At 35.4% G+C, this 18718-nt stretch overlaps 1 protein-coding gene across 1 annotated transcript in view; it reads right to left on the bottom strand.

The window, feature by feature from the left end:
• Positions 1-18718, bottom strand: part of HBS1 (translation elongation factor EF-1alpha (GTPase) HBS1) — a 400441-nt gene that overhangs the window by 144734 nt on the left and 236989 nt on the right. Inside the window, exon 9 of the mRNA XM_090410159.1 lies at positions 6791-6925. Within this exon, the coding sequence (XP_090266285.1) occupies positions 6791-6925 (135 nt within the window). The remainder of the gene's footprint in view (positions 1-6790; positions 6926-18718) is intronic.

Raw genomic sequence — 18718 nt, 5'->3', positions numbered from 1 at the left:
TTCTTCAACTCTTTGTAATACTTCTTCATTGGTGATTTTTTCAGTCCACTTTATTTTCTCCATTCTTCTCCATAACCACATTTCAAATGCCTCCAACATTTTAGCTTCTTTCTTCCTAATTATCCATGTTTCTGACCCATATAAGGTCATACTCCAAATATAGCACTTAATAAGCCCTTTCATTAGATTTTTATTCATTTTATTAATAAATAAATTTTTCTTGCTATAAAAGGCATATTTTCCTTTGTTAATTCTTTCTTTTATTTCCATGTCACATTTTCCATTTTCTTGTATTATACTACCAAGGTATTTGTATTGTCTCACTTGCTCTACACTTTCTCCATTCATCGTCACCTTGATACTTCCTGGTTTCTTGGAGACTCTCATCACTTTTGTTTTCTTTGCGTTAATTTTCATACCATATTTCTTGCATATATTTTCAAATTTTTGCATTAGGTGCGTTCATCTTCGGTATTAGCTAATATTACTTGATCATCTGCAAATCTAATATTTTGTATTGTTCTTCCTCCAATAGTGATTCCTCTTTCCTCTGCATAAAATGCTTCTTTTATCATTTCTTCTGCAAATATATTGAAGAGCATCGGTGACAGGCAGCATCCCTGTCTTACACCTCTGCCAATCACACATTTTTTAGTTTTTCCTACTTTTGTCTTTATTACGGCCATCTGGTTCGTATATAATTCAGCTATTAACCTTCGGTCTCTCCAATCTAAACCTATTTTGAGTAATATTTCCATCAGATTTTCCCATTTCACCATTCCAAATGCTTTTTCAAGGTCGATGAAACAAATATAAACTTCTTTATTTACTTCTATATTCCTTTCACATGGTCCTCATTACTCCAATTGCATCTCTGGTTCCTCTGTCTTTTCTAAATCCAAATTGATCATTCCCCCCAGAAAATACTCCACTCTATTATACAATCTTTGATTTAATTTTCTTAGCAGTACTTTGGAGGCATGTGAGAGTATGCTTATAGTTCTGTAGTCATTGCACTTAGCAGGATTGCTTTTCTTTTCAATTTGTATAAGAATACTCTCTGTGAAATCTTTAGGCCATACTCCTGTTTTGTAAATGAGGTTGCAGAGTTTCCATATTTCTGTTATACCTTTGTTCTCCAGTTGTTTTAGGATTTCACTAGGTATTCCACCCACTCCTTCCATCTTTCCACTTTTTAATTCCTTAATTGCTATTTCTACTTCTCTCTTTAGTATTTCAGGACCTCTTTCTTCTGTTGAGATTTCATTTTGCTCTTCCAATTCAATTTTTGTTGGTCTTTCATTTTTTGTGTAAAGTTCTTTGATGTATTCCTTCCATCTTTCACCCTATATTTCAATATCATAAATCAGTTTTCCTTGCTTATTTTCTAACGGCAGATTTCTTATGCTTTTTTTAATATTTGTAATTTCTTTTGCTTTTTCAAACATTTTATCATATCATCCCCTTTTTTCCATTTCTTCTATGTATAATACTATGCATTATACACAATTATACACACCAAAATGTACTATCCTATCAGCCTCCTTTCAACAATATACAAATTTTTATAAAAATCATTAGCAACAGAATACAAAACAAACTAGATTTTTGCCAACCTCCAGAACAAGCAGAATTCACAATTGATATATAATAAGACAAATCACTGAAAAGACAAATGAATACCAAAAACCTTCAGGTCAGGCATTTATTGATAGCTATTTTAGAAGCTCTAAGAAATCAAGGGAATGAAGACAATCATGTTGATATACTTAGTCATATACATAAAAATCAACTACATCTATAAAATTGGGTACAAATATAAAATTACCTATAATAAAAAAGGGAGTTAGACTGGGAGATGCCATTTCACCTGAGCTATTTACAGCAGCCCTAGAAGACATTTTTAAAAATCTGGATTAGAAAAACAGAGGAATTACAGTTAATGGGAAAGAAGTAAATTACCTACAATTGGCTGATGATTTGTTCTCTTAGGAAACTCTGCAGAAGAACTTCAATAAATGATCAATGAATTGAATACAGAAATTAAGAAGAAAGGTTTAAATATACACAAAGACAAAGAAAAATAATAACGCCTAATAAATGCATCACCAAAAAGCCAGTACAAATGGAATGCAAGATAATTGATATAATAACCTGCAATGTTTATCTATACAAACGATCACAGTAGAGGGAGGCTGTGAAGAAATTATGCATAGAATTCAACTTGATTAGATAGCCTTTGGAAAACACTGTGAAGCACTCAAAGGAAACATCCCCATCCATCTTAAGAGAAAAATATTCCATAGTTTTATACTTCCACTCATGACATAAGGAAGTGAAATGTGAACTTTGACTAAAAAAAAGTGACCATCAAGTTGAGAATCACACAGAGGAAAATGGAAAGATCATTATTCAGTATTACCATTCTAGATACATACTTGTGTCAGAGCTTAGACTAGGATGAGACACATTATAATAGCCATTAAAAGATCCAAATGGCAATGGAGATCATACTGCAAGAAGTAATACTCAAAAATGGACAAAATTAATATCAGAATAGTATCCCAGAGATGGAAATAGACCTATAGGAAGAACAAGAGATGATGGAAGGATAAGATTAAAAAGATGGCTGGAACGTAGTGGCATTGAAAAGCTCAGGATAGGACTGAATGGAGAACTCTTAGGGAGACCTTTGTCCAGCAATGCATAGAAAATGGCTGAAAATGATGATGATATATAAATATATCATCATCATCATCATCATCATCATCAAATTCCTGCCATGTACCCTCAAGGGGTGTACAGGATATGACAGTACTACATGAAAAAATTATTCATTACTAACTTCCTATCTACAATTTTCCTCCAAATCAGTCTGTTACTTGTCAAGACTCCAACATTATCAGATCTTATATTTCTATCATCTAAGGCACTTTGTACCGTATCAATCCACCTATATCTTGGTCTTCCTCTGGGTCGTTTTCCTGCCAACCTGGCAGAGAACACTTGTTTTGCTAATCTTTCCTCTCCCATTCTATTTAAGTGACCATACCATCTGAGATTAGCTCTGCTAACGCATTCCTGGATGCTGACAATGTCAAGTTCTTTCCTAATATCCTCGTTTTTAATATGATATTGCCATTGATGCCATCTGTTCACGCCTCTAATCTTTCTCAGGACTCTCATATCTGCGGTCTCTAGTCTTTGGTCAAGTGTTTTACTTCTGACCCAGCTCTCAGATCCATAAGTTAAAATTGGTTTGAACACTGTCTTGTATACAGCTAATTTAGTGTTCCGACTAATTTCTTTCTTATTCCATATGAATTTATTCAATTCACTTCCCACCATACCAGCTTTGCTGATTCTGTTGTCTATTTCTATATTTAGTTTACCATCTTCAGTAAAAATTGTGCCTAAGTAGCTGAAATGTTTTACTTGTTCCACAGGTTCTCCATTCACAACACAGTTGACATTTTCAATGATTCTGCCTATTTTCATTGTCTTTGTCTTTTTATTGCTGACCTTCATACCATATCTATTACAACAGCTATTCAATTTAGTCAGAGACTCTTGCAGACTTGTAGCGGATTTATTTAGAAGTATAACATCATCCGCATAAAGCAAAGAGCTGACATTAACATCTCCAATTTTGATATCAGGTTTAATACCACATTCCTTCATAATGTGATCCATATAGATAATGAATAACAGAGGGGATAATGTACATCCTTGTCTCACACCAGATTTAACATTAAACCATCTTCCTGTACTTCCTTCAATTCTAACTGCTGACTCACAACTCAAATAAAGACTAAGTATTGCTTGATATAATGCCCCATTGACACCATATAACTGCAGCGTATTGAATAGCTTCTATCTTGGCACCTTGTCATATGCCTTTTCCAAATCGACAAAACTTAAATACAGATCTGTGTTATATTCCCATGCTTTCTCGAATATTTGTCGTAAAGTGAAGATCTGATCCTGACAGCCTCTATTTGGCCTGAATCCAGCTTGTTCTACACCAAGCTTTTCTTCCACAATTCTTCTCAACCGTTTCTCAAGTATACTTGCATAGATCTTGCCAGGAACACTCAGTAGGGAAATACCTCTGTAATTCTCACATTCAGTTTTATTTCCCTTTTTATATATGGGTACTATGAGAGCTCTACTCCAATCATCGGGAATTCGTCCCTCTGTCCAGGCTTTCTGAACTATGCAGTGCAGCCACTGTAAGACTCTTATACCACCATACTTCAGCATTTCTGGTCGAATATCATCTACTCCTGCTACCTTTCCACATTTCAAGCCTTTGATGGCTTTTTCTACTTCAAGTATGGATATGTATTCCTGACTGCATGCCTGGTCAGTGTTTTTTATCACTGTGCTGTCATCACTGCTTGTTTCATTTAGCAGTTTTTCAAAGTAATTACTACATACTTCAAGGATATCTTTTTCTCCTGTTTTCATTTCACCTTTATCATCTGTAATTCCTTTTACAGCACTCTTTCCTCCATTTCTAAGCTTCTTCAACGACCTCCAGAATATTTTGCCACCTTCTTGATATTTATTTTCTATATTCTTGCCAAAGTCCTCCCATGACTTTTGTTTAGCAAGTTTTACACACTGTTTAGCTTTCTTACATTTGTCTCTGTATTCTGTAAGAGTAAAAGCTGACTTATTTGCCAGGAACTTTTGATATGCTTTCTTCTTTTCCTTCACTGCCTCTTTAACTTCCTGTGTCCACCAGGGAGTTCTGATTTTTTTATCCTTGCACACAACCTCACCACATGCCTCTCTGGCAGAATCAATCAATGTTTCCTTCAGAGTTTGCCACTGAATCTCCAAGGTTTGATTCCTGTTCTCAAACTCTTTCATTTTCTTTTCAATAATATTTCTGTATTTTAGTCTACAGTTCACATCTGAGAGCTGCTCAACTTTTATTCGCTTTAAAACTTTCTTACATGTTATTCTTTTCAATATGAAATTCAATTTTATCCTGCTCAAGACTAAATAGTGATCACTTCCAATTTCAAATCCTCTGTACACTCTGGTGTCCTGCACCAGGGAGAAAACATCACTATCAACAATAACATAGTCAATGAGACTTTTCTTATTCCTAGCCTCTTCTCTCCATGTGAATTTGTGCACATTTTTATGTTGGAACATGGTGTTAGTAATAACCAGTCCATGTCCTGAGCAGAAATCCAACAGATATTTGCCATTATTATTAGCTTTGCTCTTTTCTCCAAATTTTCCCAAAATATTTTTGTATGTCTCACAATAATTTCCTACTCTGCTATTTAGATCCCCAACAAGGACCAACTTTTCCTTTTTCATTGTGTCAGTTGCTTTTTCTAAAGCCTCAAAAAATTCCTCCACTTCTACCTTAGTAGAACCTTCTGTGGGACCATAGGCACAAATAAGTCTCATTGTCCAGTTCCCCATTCTCATATTTGCCCACATTACTCTACTTGAGACTGACTGCCATTCAAGAAGATTAGCCTCGTATTTTGTGTTGAATACTATGGCTACTCCTTCTTTTCCTTGATTGTCATTGCCTGAATATAACATTTTGTATTTATTGCTCAGAAAGATCTCACCAGTTTTGGTCTTTTTTGTTTCAGTCACCCCTATTATGTCGATCTGGTACTTATCTAATTCCTCAGCTAGCTCCATTTCTTTGCCATTCAGGCTTCTTACGTTGATAGTACCGATCTTTAACTCTGGTGATGTTGAGTTGGGGTTTGTTTTCAGATTTGTTCCAGTAGCTGACTTTTCGCTGTTCGCCCTGGTTCCCTGGCGAAAACAACGGGGGCCTTGTTTAACCGGGCGACGCCCCAGCCGGCATGAAATTTTGTCATGTTGTACCATCATTTTTTATTTTGGTTTAACCAATAAGAATACAATTTGGTCGGCTAAATCCCAATTGTATACAAATATAAATATATTTGTATACAAAGTACAAAAACACACACAATTAACAAAAGCAGAAAAAAATTCATGGCCCACCCACAGTACAAATGTACTATATGTTTACAAAAACTTGCATGAGCAGGAGCCACATAAAAACATATACTTTTTGTGAAATTAAAAAAAAGTTGAATTTCAATTCTATTTCGTATGCAGAATATGATGAAGCTAGTTATATAACTTCTGCACATGCAAATTCAATGCAACTGCAAACTGCATTTAAGATTAGAAATTTTCTTTTGAATCAAAAATGCTTCATCTGCATGCATGTTTTAATGCATGCAGATGAAATAAGTAAATGTAACATTAAGACGTTCCCATTTCATATAAAACGTAAATTTTTACTTTTCCACCATGACAATTAAATATCCTATTTGTACACCAAGTGTAACTCAATGAATTCAACTACTTGGCATTTTCAATGACCACAGATATTTTTACTGGGTGAATACTGTGAAAAATTTCAACAGTAAGGTCCATCCTCCAATTTACTGACAAATTACTAACCATTTTTGAAACAGTGGTGGCTATTGCCTGTTTGACTGGAAAGAAATCAGGGTAGATCAAGGTCCCTTAGTTTTACAGAAAATTGAAAATCTACCTGTTTAAGAAAGAAGCACAAGATGCATATTAATAGATAACCATTATGGTTGGTTTTGATTATTTTTATATTTTGATTACAATTTTATCTGCATATGTTTGATATATTGCAAGCAGGTGTGCAAAAATACAACATTATGGATTTGTTTTGTCTAAATAAAATAAATTATTTTGGTTTGTTCTAGTTTTAAAAGTGATTAAATTCCATAATAATTACCTATATAACAAATGTCCCATCAATGTACTCTTTCCAGCATCAACATGGCCAATAACAACTAAATTAATTAAAGGTTTTCCTCCTCCTCTTTCTTTTTCATATTCTAAAAGTAAATCTTTTTGATTTGCTTTTGACCTATTGGAAAAATAGTGTCAGCAATTAACATAAAATTATACATTTCCCAAAAAACTGGGATATTCTAATAAGGTTATAAAAGTGGGAAATATAAAAATCTAATGGGGAAATTAGGAAATATAAGAATCTAAAATTGAAAGCCTACATTTTATTCTTGCTTTTACTGTTATCAAAATATAACTAAACTTTATAAAGATTTTTAAATTTATTTTAGTAGAGAGAAATGAAAAAAAAAAAAAAGATTATTTTTAAATGCTAAATCAGTTTTCTTCTTCTTCTTCCTAACATGGAATTTAGGCCAAGTGGCCTGTTCCGGTCTCATGCCATCTCTTTCTTGGTCTTCCGATTCTACTTTTTCCATTTATTTTGTATCTGTATAATATTTTTGGTAGTCTGCTGTTGTCCATGCAATTTAAATGTTCTAGCCATTTTTGTTTATACAGTCTTATGTAGTAATTAATTGGTTTTATTTTCAGGGATTGTAAGATTTCTTCATTTGTTTTGTGGTCCTACTTGGTATATCCAGCTGTTTTTCTGAGGAACTTCATTTCAGCTGTTTGAATTCGTTTTTCATCTTTTCTTTTCATGGTCAATGTTTCGCTTCCGTATAGTAGAGTTGGTTTTGACAAGACATTATATAGTCTGATTCTAGTGTGTTTTTGTACTAGGGATGGCTTAAATATATTATTTATTATGCCATTATGCTAAATGCTACTATGCTAAATCAGTTTTAATTATTAAAAAAGAAAGATGGTCTCTTCCCACTCATACATCAATCATTGTATTAAATTTCACTGTAAGAGCCTAAATGCACCAAACAAGCATACTGACTAAGAAAAAGAAGAAAAAAAAATTAAAAAATTGACATACACTGTAAAGTATATAATGGGGAAAATGCATGGCCATTTTCCCCTTTAGAAAAATAGACCATTCCTGAAGACGTTGCGTCACATTCCTGCAGTTTGATATAAATCAGGCAGACAAGCATCCAACAGCTCTGTTTTAATTGATGCATGGGTAAAAGGTGCAACTTAAGTGACTTTGAGTGTGGCATGATGGTTGGAAACAGTATCTCATTAAACATCTACTCTTCAGAGCTTTTCACACAGAACACTGTTTAGGGTGTACCAGCAGCAGCAGCATAATAACCAAACAACTTCAAGCCAATGGCAATGCTGTAGACAGAAACAGCTCATTGATGCAAGAGATCAGAGAAGAATGGCAAGGATTGTGAAACATGGCAAAAGGACCACAAGCAGTCAAATCACAGCTTGGTACAACAGCAGTGGTCAGTACGTCATCTCAAACTTTTATGGATGGTGTCAGGTCTGAAGAATCCTAGTTTGCACTGCATCATATTGATAGCAGAATCAGAATATGGCAGCAACAACATGACGCCATGGACCCTTCCAGCCAACTAGCAACAGCAACGTGACATCAAATAATCTGCAACAATTGGGTGATGACATTTTGTCAGGATGGACAAATCAGAGGAAAACAATTTAGACACTTAGTTGAATCAATACTCAGAGAATACAGGCCATTCTAAAAGCAAAGGGTGGGGTCCGTTAATTATTAAATGCTGCTGCTGCTAATGTCCACTCAGTGTATATGCTAAAAGAGAACATTTTTTAATACAGAAAGTAGCATCTGTACTACTTAATGTTAATAACATTCATTTATTTAAATTGACAAATGTTATCAATATCAACAGTAGAATATAGTCTCATGACCTACAGGTTGGTGAATGTACCCTATCCACTTGGCCAACCAGGAAGTCAGCAAATGCCAGCTTTGTTCCTCTGTTTCATCCAAAATAAAATAAGAATAACATTGCTTACTGCACATCTTGCATTGATGTTTAATACTTATAACCACACACACACACACACACACACACACACACACACACACACACACACACACACACACACACACACACAAGGGTGAGTCTGAAAACTTCTCAGCCTCAACCATAGATGGCAACATTATCTGCAAGATTTTTTGTTTTTTCTAAAGTTGGTACATCTGTCATAAGCATACATGTCAAATTGCAAGTCATTCTATCAAGTAGTTTGTTTTATACAGCTGTCTGAAGCAAAAGTTTTGTCTATATCCCTTGAAATGGATAAAATTGAGTATTATGTGGTTATAAAATTCTTTGTAAAAAAAGGTTTAACGCCAAAAGAAATTCATTCTAAGTTCATAAAGTTTATGGACACTCTTCTCCTTCATTTTCAACAATTAAGAAATGGGCTGCAGAATTTAAACGTGGCCATACCAGCCTTGAAGATGATCCATATGAAGGACATCCAAAAAGTGTAACAACCAGAAATCATTGATCAAGTGCATGATATGGTATTGGATGACCAGTGAATATTTCTTAATTGTTGCTGAGACCATAGGCATTTCAAAAGAACGTGTAGGATATATTTTGCATGAAGAATTGCATATGAAAAATTTTGCGCAAGATGGGTGCTGCACTTGCTCACAGCAGATCAAAAACACACTCGCATGAAAATCTCTGAACAGTGCTTGGAGCATTTTAACAAGAATAAAATTGATTTTGTGCATCAATTTATTACTAAGGATGAGACTTGGATTCACCATCGCACATCAGAATCCAAGCAGCAGTGAAAACAGTGGACAGAAGTCGGTTCTTCAGCACCAAAGAAGACAAAGTCGGTTCCATCAGCAGGAAAGTCATGGCATCGATGTTTTGGGATGCAAAAGGCATTTTGTTTATTAATTATCTTGAAAAGGGTAAAACAATAACCAGGGAATATTATTTCGATCTTTTAACCAGACTAGACAAGAAAAAATTCATGAGAAAAGACCTGGTTTGCAGAAGAAAAAAATCATCTTTCATCAGGACAATGCACCTGCCCACAAAAGTGTTTTGGCAATGGGAAAATTAAGGGATCTGCACTATGAATTGTTGGAACATCCACCCTATTACCCAGATTTGGCTCCATGGGACTTCTATCTCTTCCCAAAACTAAAACTCTTCCTCACTGGTCACCATTTTTCTTCGAATCAAGAGGTGATTTACAGCTGTAGAGGGGTAATTTGCAGATCTTACTGAGAACCACTACAGGGACGGGATAATGGCACTGGTGTATCACTGGAATAAATGTATTAGTCTTAAGGGAGATTAATTTGAAAAATAAAAATAATTTTGAAATTATAAATTCGTTTTTCCATTGTTAGGCCAAGAACTTTTCCGACCATCCTCATATGTATATATATACTTTTGTATATATATATATATACAGGGTGTCCCAAAATTCACGCAAGAAGTAATTTTGATAGAAAACACAGGTTTTTAATTAAAAATTGTAATTTCTTATTGATTCATAAAGTATACAGCATAGGGTTATGCATGGAATAGCATATCGGGTAAATGGCCTCCACGGTTTTGCTGGCACATACACACTCTTTTGTCGAAATTTTCCATGACCGTTTTGCATAAATGTGGCTGAATTTCGTTGATACAGCGCTCAATTTCCTCCTTCAAGGCGTGGGTCGTGGGCTTGTTGGCATAAACCTTAGACTTCAAAAAACCCCAAAGAAAAAAGTCCAACAGCATTAAGTCACATGATCTGGGCGGCCAATTCTGATCACCAAAACGGGAAGTTACACGACCAGGAAATGACTCATGCAATAATTGAATTGTTTCTCGGGCTGTATGGCATGTGGCACCGTCTTGTTGAAACCACATGTCGTCCACATCCATATCTTGCAATTTAGGCACAAAAAACTGGATTATCATGTCGCGATAGCGAGCACCATTAACTGTTATTGCCTTACCAGCCGCATTTTCGAAGAAGAATGGACCGATGATGCCTCCAGCCCAAAATCCGCACCAAACAGTGACACGTTGTGGATGCATCTGTTTCTCAACAATCACTCATGGATTTTCTGAACCCCAAATGCGACAATTTTGTTGATTAACGAAGCCATCAAGATGAAAATGAGCCTCATCGCTGAAGATGATTTTGTTCGAAAAATAAGCATCCACTTGTTGTTGTTCCATAATCCATTCAACGAACTCTCTTCGCTGTGTGTGGTCAGTAGGCTTCAGTTCTTGAGTCAATTGAACTTTGTAAGCATAAAGATGCAAATCTTTCGTGAGAATACGCTGTAGAGAGCTTCTCGAAATCCCCAATTCAAGACCACGGTGCTGAATTGATGTTCCTGGACTCTCAGCAACACTCTCACAAACTGCTTTGATATTTTCTGTTGAACGACTTGCTGAAGGACGGCCAGAGTGTATAAGATCACTAATTGATCCAGTTTCCTTGAATTTTTTAATTAATCTTTTCACAGTTGATGAAGTTAAATCACTATTCTGACCATATTTTGTACAAAAATTGTGAACTGTAGCTGCCAAACCTTCATTATTTTTAAAATATTGCTCAACAATGAAAATGCGTTGTTCTTTCGTGTAGCACTCCATTTTTAATAACCCTGAACTGTCAGCTGTCACGCTGTCTTTTTTTTCTCATTGGCAACACTTTACCACACAAATGGCGCTAAATTTAAATCTTGCGTGAATTTTGGGAAACCCTTTACATATGAGGGTGGTCTGAAAAATTTCTTCTAACTTTTACACAAGCATCTTCATGGAGTCCAGTGTTAGATCTTGAATAATGGCTCTATCAAGAATAGAACTGCTCCATTCAAGATTTAACAAGAAGAACAATATCAAGGAAAAACACACTTGTACTCTTGGCAAATTAGACATAATATGCGAAGATGCAGATATTAACTTTGCTTAAAAAGGAATTAAAATACAAAGGAAGAGGTTGAATCTTAAATAAAAATGAAATCGAAGAAGGAAATAAATATTAAATTGTACTATGTTTAAAGTTATTGTCTAATATACATGGAATCTTAATTTGTCAAAAACATCAATGTTAAAATATGCCATGTATAAAGTTGTGTATTATCATGCGAACGAAAGTTCAAAGGTTGCAGTTTGACCACCAAAGATGACGTAACGAGTGATGAGTAGGCATTCGTGGAAGGCGCAAGAAATTCGCGTTCCCTGAAAAAAGCGATGCGCATACAGCAACGAGGTGACGTCACTCGGTGACAGTAAATGGGAGAGCGTCGTAGACAAGTTTGGAGTGTGGAAAGAGGGCACTATAATGGAGTTTAAAACGGATTCACATTGTTGAGAGGGGTTTTTTGCTGCATTTTACTGCATTTTCTCCTGGTTCCTGTGGTGCTCTCCGGCAGTGTGTTTCCCATTGATGAGCGATGCAAGTCAAAGAAAATATAGCACGAGATGATGGCAGTGTTCGAGTTTTAGACCATCAGTGTGGATCTAACTGATGAGAAAGCAGCAAAGGATTCCTTTGAAGGTAAAATTGTGTTAGAAGCAGCGGCGCGAAAAGTTTGTAAGCCCAGAAGAAACAAGTGGCAAATTCGGATCGTACAGAGGGACAATCTATAACAAAGAACAGACGGAAGGATTGAGAAATCATCTAACAAGGTGGTAATGTACAAATCTTCCTTTTTATGTGTTATCTATTGGTGACGAAGGTATAAAATGGACAGAGTTTAGAAAAGAAGAAAGAGAGATTTTGAGACAGTTTCCTGTGTTATGTTAATCGAATTGGACTGGTAGTCTACGTTCATAAGTTGTCTAAACCAAGTTTAATGTGTATGGGTCGTTATTAGCAGTAATCTAGTTTAATACCGACATCCATGTTTGTGATATAGGTGAACCTAAGAATCTCATAAGTGTGTTTGAATGGCCTGTCTGTTTGATTATTATTACCCTGCTTTACTTGTATTTTAGTATTAACCTTGATTTGCTCAATTACATGTGTTGTTTAAATTGTAATGTTCTTGGATAAATAAAAAATATGTTTTCCCATATATATACCTGAGTTTGTCTGAGTAAGAGATTGAATTTTACCACTCACGAAAATATCGAACCAATGTTTTAGAGGAAAAAAGGGGAATTTAAGATTGTCAAGGCCATGACTGTATACTGAGAACTCAATCTACCTAACTACTTAGTCTATATAAGGTATTACTTGAATTCTGGGAAAGTTTCTTCAGATAAGAATTTCTATCCTAGAGTTCTGACTGGCAACATTAACAAATAAATTTTGTCAGAGCTCGAAGAGAAAAATGGCCCCAGAAAGTGAGTTTAGAAGCCAGATCTCAGTAGGCACAAGGAGAACAAATAAAAGAAAATTATTATAGAAACAACGATGTAACACCAGTTACCATAGGCTCACAGTAACCATTATTCATACAATACCTGCACACTTCCCCTTAAACTCATTCACTGACAAAGCACTCAAAAATGCATCTGGCAAAAACCAATTCCATTTACATAGTATAACCAATTCTACAATCAATTCACTACACTCTAAGCAAAAATTCTAGTCTCGTCTTTACTAGCCACACTCTTACACACTTCCAGGGACAACTCTTTGATCTCTCCCATCCTATATTGAAACAATTCTTCTGCAGCTACTCTATAAAACATTTTTAAATCTTTATATGTTTCTCTGTTAAATTCCTTCTTTTCTGTATATAATTTCACATAACTCCACAAACCTCAAATCTATCCTCATAAGGAGAAAGTCACCATTTTGGTCACTTGCCTCTGTATTTTCTCCACCACTTCTTTATCCCAAGCAAGAAACAAATTTCTGCACAATAATCCAGATGTAGCAATATCCTTATAAAAGGGGATAAAACACCATATTAAAATCCATTACAAAGAAGAATAAAACACTTTTGTAGAGAGATAATGACTTCTTTATTCTTCCTTGTCACCGTGTTTCTTAACACCCAAGTGATTCTTCAAGTTATTTTGCCTACTTATGTAATATGTCCTCCGAATTTTAATTCTTTGTCCATCATTACCTCCATTAATTTCATGCAGTCCAGTTCCATCTATGTGATACGAATGTTATGTTCCATCTATGTACATGAATGCTAGGAGTATCAGAAACAAAGGGATTGAGTTTGTTGCCTTAGTCAATATGTTACGACTTCAGATTGTAGGTATTAGTGATACCTGGCTATCAGAATCAGACCTACTAACTGGTATTGAGTGCCAAAAGTACAGTATTTTTAGGAAGGAGAGAGAGAGAGAGAGAGGATAGGAGAGGAGGGGACATGCTGCTAATGATATCAGATGTCTTCAATCCAGTTAGATTTGAGACCTATGATTGTAATACTACTACTAACAATATTTCATGTGGCAGTGAGTTTGAAGCCATCTGGCATGAGGTGGAATCTAACAAGATTAATTACATAGTGGGGTGTTGTTACAGACTGGTGGATCGGTTGCTAGCGATGAAGAAATTACCAAATAGAAAAGATGAGTGCGAAAAGAATAATAATAATCAGAGACTTTAATTATCCAAATATTGATTGTGGGACAACTTCCTCAAGCAGCATGTGACAGAAGGAACTTGAGGACAAAGAGTGTTAGATTTGATTATAGTGTCAGGGGGCGTTTCAGTTAAAGACAACTATTCTGCCTCTAGCTAGTGACAGTGATCACGTAGTACTCACTTGGGAAGTGACTAAGTTTATGAATATTCCATTCAGAAAAGGTTACATGCTGAACCACAAAGTAGGAAACTATGACCAACTGAGGAGTATACTGAGTTCAGTGGAATGGGATTGGTTGCTGGATGGAAAGAATATCGACAGTGTATGGGAAGCATTTAAACAATACTTAAATGATGCGATATCAGAATGTGTCCTGAGAGTTTGAAGAATAAATAGAGTAGGAGTCAAATAGATGTGTAATCTTATTAAGCAAGAGATTCATAAGAAAAGGATGATGTGGAAGGAATACCGTGTGCATAAGGATGACGTCCATTATGAACGTTATAAGCAGCAGGCTAGAATAGTCACAACTGTTGTATGGAAAGAAAAGTCTGATCATGAAAAGAAACTAGCTCTGCATGCTAAAGACAGCCCACATGAATTCTATCAATATGCTGCAAGTAAAAGAAAGAATGAATATGAAAGAATAACTCTTCTACATCCAGATGTTGTGAGGGTTACAGATGCAGAAGAGGTTGTTCAGTTAATGAGTGCCTATTTTGTTAAAAGATATCAACCTGATGTATACAACATTCAGCTCAATGTTACCTTTTCACTAGATGAAGAAACGCGGGTGTATGAGGACGAGGTATTGGAGCTGTTGCACAAATTGAATAAGAATTCAGCAATAGGGACTGATAGGATATCAGTACATGTGCTAAAAGAGTGTTCAGCTGAACTGGCTCTCATAAAAGTCTCATAAATTTCAGTTATGAGACTCATAACTGAAATTGTTATGAGTCCCAAGAACAGGGAAGATTCCACAGGAATGGAAGGAATGGAAGGAATATATGGTAATTCCATTGAACAAAGGGTGATGCACATACTGATGTATCCGACTATTAGTATCTCAGGAGTGGTGAAGATTTTGGAAAAATTGGTTAGGGCTCACATTCAGAAATGGATTAACAGTGAATCTCTACTTTGCAATGAACAACATGGATTTACTAAGGGAAGGTCATGTTTTAGCAACTTGCTCACATTCTATAACAATGTTATCATTGAACTAGACAAGGGAAATGGATACAACATGATACTTTTGGATTTTCCTAAGGCTTTTGACAGAATACAGTATGGTAGACTGTTGCATAAAATGGAGAAAATGGGTTTGGATAATAGAATATTAGCATCGATAAGAGGATGGTTGACTGACAGATAAAAAGTGGTATACGGGGGATCTGAGTCTGCAAGATTTAAGGTAACAAGTGATGTACCACAAGGATCAGTGCTTGGTCCACTGTTATTCAATCTGTAGATTAATGATATTGGGAAAGATTTGACAAGCGACATACAGCTATTTGCTGAGGATGCAAAGATAGGTAGGATAATCAGGAATGCTGCTGATATGCAGTACTTGCAGAATGATTTGAATAGGCTGAAATTGTGGGCATAGGAAAATGGGTGTCCGTTCAATGTCAGTAAATGTAAAGTCATTCACTTCAGCATGATTAGATATCCAATGTTGTATTGTATTGGTGGGATTAGACTAGAAGAAACTGATGAGGCTAGGGATCTTGAGGTGTTAGTAGATAGGAAGTTGAAGTTCAGGGGCCATGTGGCAAAGTTTGCAAATACAACTCAAAAGATAATTGCAATCCCGAAACAAACATTCACATGTAAAGATAAGGATGTTATTTTGCCTCTTTACAAGGTCTTGATAGACCTCACTTGGACTATTGTGTGGAGGTCTGGTCTCCTGGTTTCCGTTGTGATTCTGATATATTGGAGAGAGAGTACAAAGAAGAGTGTTAAAAATGATATCAAGATTGTGGAATACTGATTATGAAGACAGATTGAGAATTTGTAGACTGCAGACACTAGCAAACAGGAGAAAGAGGGTGATATGATTGAGACTTACAAACTTCTGAAAAGGTCATACAGGATTTCAATTGATGGAATTTTTCAATTTATGGAGGGTGGAGAAAGGACAAGAGGGCATCCTTGGAAGCTGAGAATGAAGGTCACTAGGAAGGGGTGAGGGCTAGATTTTTCTCTCAGAGGATGGTGTATGATTGGAATGGATTGTCACTGGATGTTGTGAGTGCAAGCAGTGTGAATGAATTCAAGAATGAAATATGATAGCTGGCATGTGTGGTATGTGGCCTCCCTCGATGAGTCTCTGACTCCTGGAGGTCTCTCTTAATAATAATAATCATAATAATACATAGCTTATACTCTTCTACAATGAGCTGATTAGTATTATCATCTAATCCCAGAACTGTCAGTCTATTAAAACATCTGCCCCAATTTTGCATCATCTGCACACAACTGGATATTCTGCAATTTAATTTGTACATTAGTATAAATTTAGCAGCAGCAACCCAAGTACAAAGCAATACAGCACACCATGCCTTCTCCTTCATTAGACTCCACCACATACTACTCTCCAATGCCTATCCATAAGATAATGCATAAGATAATAAGGTTCTATGAAGCATTCTTTCAAATGCCTTTGGAAGGTCTCAGTGTCTGTGTAGCCATCTCTCATATCTAACCAAGTATCACTCACTTTATTGTAGAAAGTGAGCAAATTCTAAAACATCTCCTTTCAAAGTCAAACTGTCCCTCACAAAATAACATATTCCTTTCCATCCATTCCTGAGTAATTCTATCCTTAACAGTAGGGAAGAAAAAGCTAAGCTATTTTGGTGATGGAGTAGACCCTCTGTAACAACTAGACTAAACATTAAATTTAATAAGATTTTAATTGAAGGATATTAATTAACATACCTGAGTAAAAGTCTTGACAGTATACATGGTGAAAATTTGACAAAAGACTTGATTAGAGCTGAGACAACATGCAATTAAAAGTGGTGAGCACAAGATAGCAACAAATGAGTGCAGAAAATATGTTAAGATAAACAAGATGTAAAAACCAATGACAAAAAGTTAACATCAAAAAGATGATTAATTAAATTTTGGATTGTAAAGAGCTGAAAAGAAAAATAAATAAATGGCCAAATCTTAACAATCTTTTCCAATACTTTAACTACCATTCCTAAGATCAGTCTATAACTTGTTACTTCTAACTTAAAGCTTCTTTCATGTAGCAAAACTATCCAGTTCTTTTTCCTCTCACCTGGGATCTTGCTAGTAGCAAGACTTCAATGAAACAGTCTAGTTAGAAAAATTGCCATTTCTCTTACACTTTCTCATAACACATGGACTGGTATCTCATCCAATCCCATAGCTATATGTATTCGATTTGAGATTTCTTTATATCCAAAGCACTTCCAGTTTCTCATACTCTATTATCATATTGGATCCTACCTTGAGATTTCTTAATATCCTAAAAATCTTCAGTTCATTCTCCTCTATTCTCATATCAGATCCTACCTTGAAATGAATTAGAATCTCAATCTGAGATTATAATGTCATTCAAGCGAACTGTGGCAATGAAGAATCGGCACTATTCTGATATTGAATTTGGTTGCTTTCAATTACCTGCCATTTGGAGGAGACTATCATCTTGGCTCACTAGCTTTCTCTATTCCTAGAGGACACTCAAACAAGTTTCAGTCATGCAGAAAAGCATATGTGTTGGCAATTTATATTGAGTTTTTTCCAAAGGCTTTAATTCACACAAGACAACAATAAAAATTTTTAAAAAATTACATTGTTACTGATATTGTGATGGTTTTAGCAAACATCTCGCAGCACAAACATTTTGTCACAGTATGAAAACAGTATCAATTAAAGATGGTGCCAATTAATGTTCTAATTGGCAGCATCTATTGTTGGAGAAAGAGAGAGGTTAGCAAGTATTATTTTGATCTTAAAATGGCTGTCTCCTAGATTTTTGGCAAAATGACAGAGTTGTACTTATTGAGGTTTCAAGAATGTTCTAAGGTAGCTGCTGACTCCAAAAACATAAGGTTTAATTGAATGAATACAGCAGAGTAAAATAATAAAACAGGTTTAATCATTGTGATATTTCATCTCTGTCAGTACGATGTCTTCCGAGATATAATATAAAAATTGTAATAACACACACAAAAACAATAAGTGGAAGAAATCAGACTATGCTAAAGTGGGTAACCCTGCCTTTTGAGTAGGAAGACTAAGAATTAATTACTAAAATAAAGAGCCAAAAGGCTTCAGTTCGGCAATGCAAAAAAGGTATATAAATCAAGTGGATATTAACTCCAGCATTATTTCAAAACTAAATGTAGAAACTATGAACGTTTCGTACAAAATCTGACC

The sequence above is a fragment of the Typopeltis vanoorti genome, chromosome 20 (genome assembly GCF_054136105.1).
Source record: "Typopeltis vanoorti isolate ZY-2024b chromosome 20, IOZ_Tvanoo_1.0, whole genome shotgun sequence".
In the NCBI taxonomy this organism is placed as follows: domain Eukaryota; kingdom Metazoa; phylum Arthropoda; class Arachnida; order Uropygi; family Thelyphonidae; genus Typopeltis; species Typopeltis vanoorti.
This window is presented reverse-complemented; position numbering and strand designations above follow the sequence as displayed.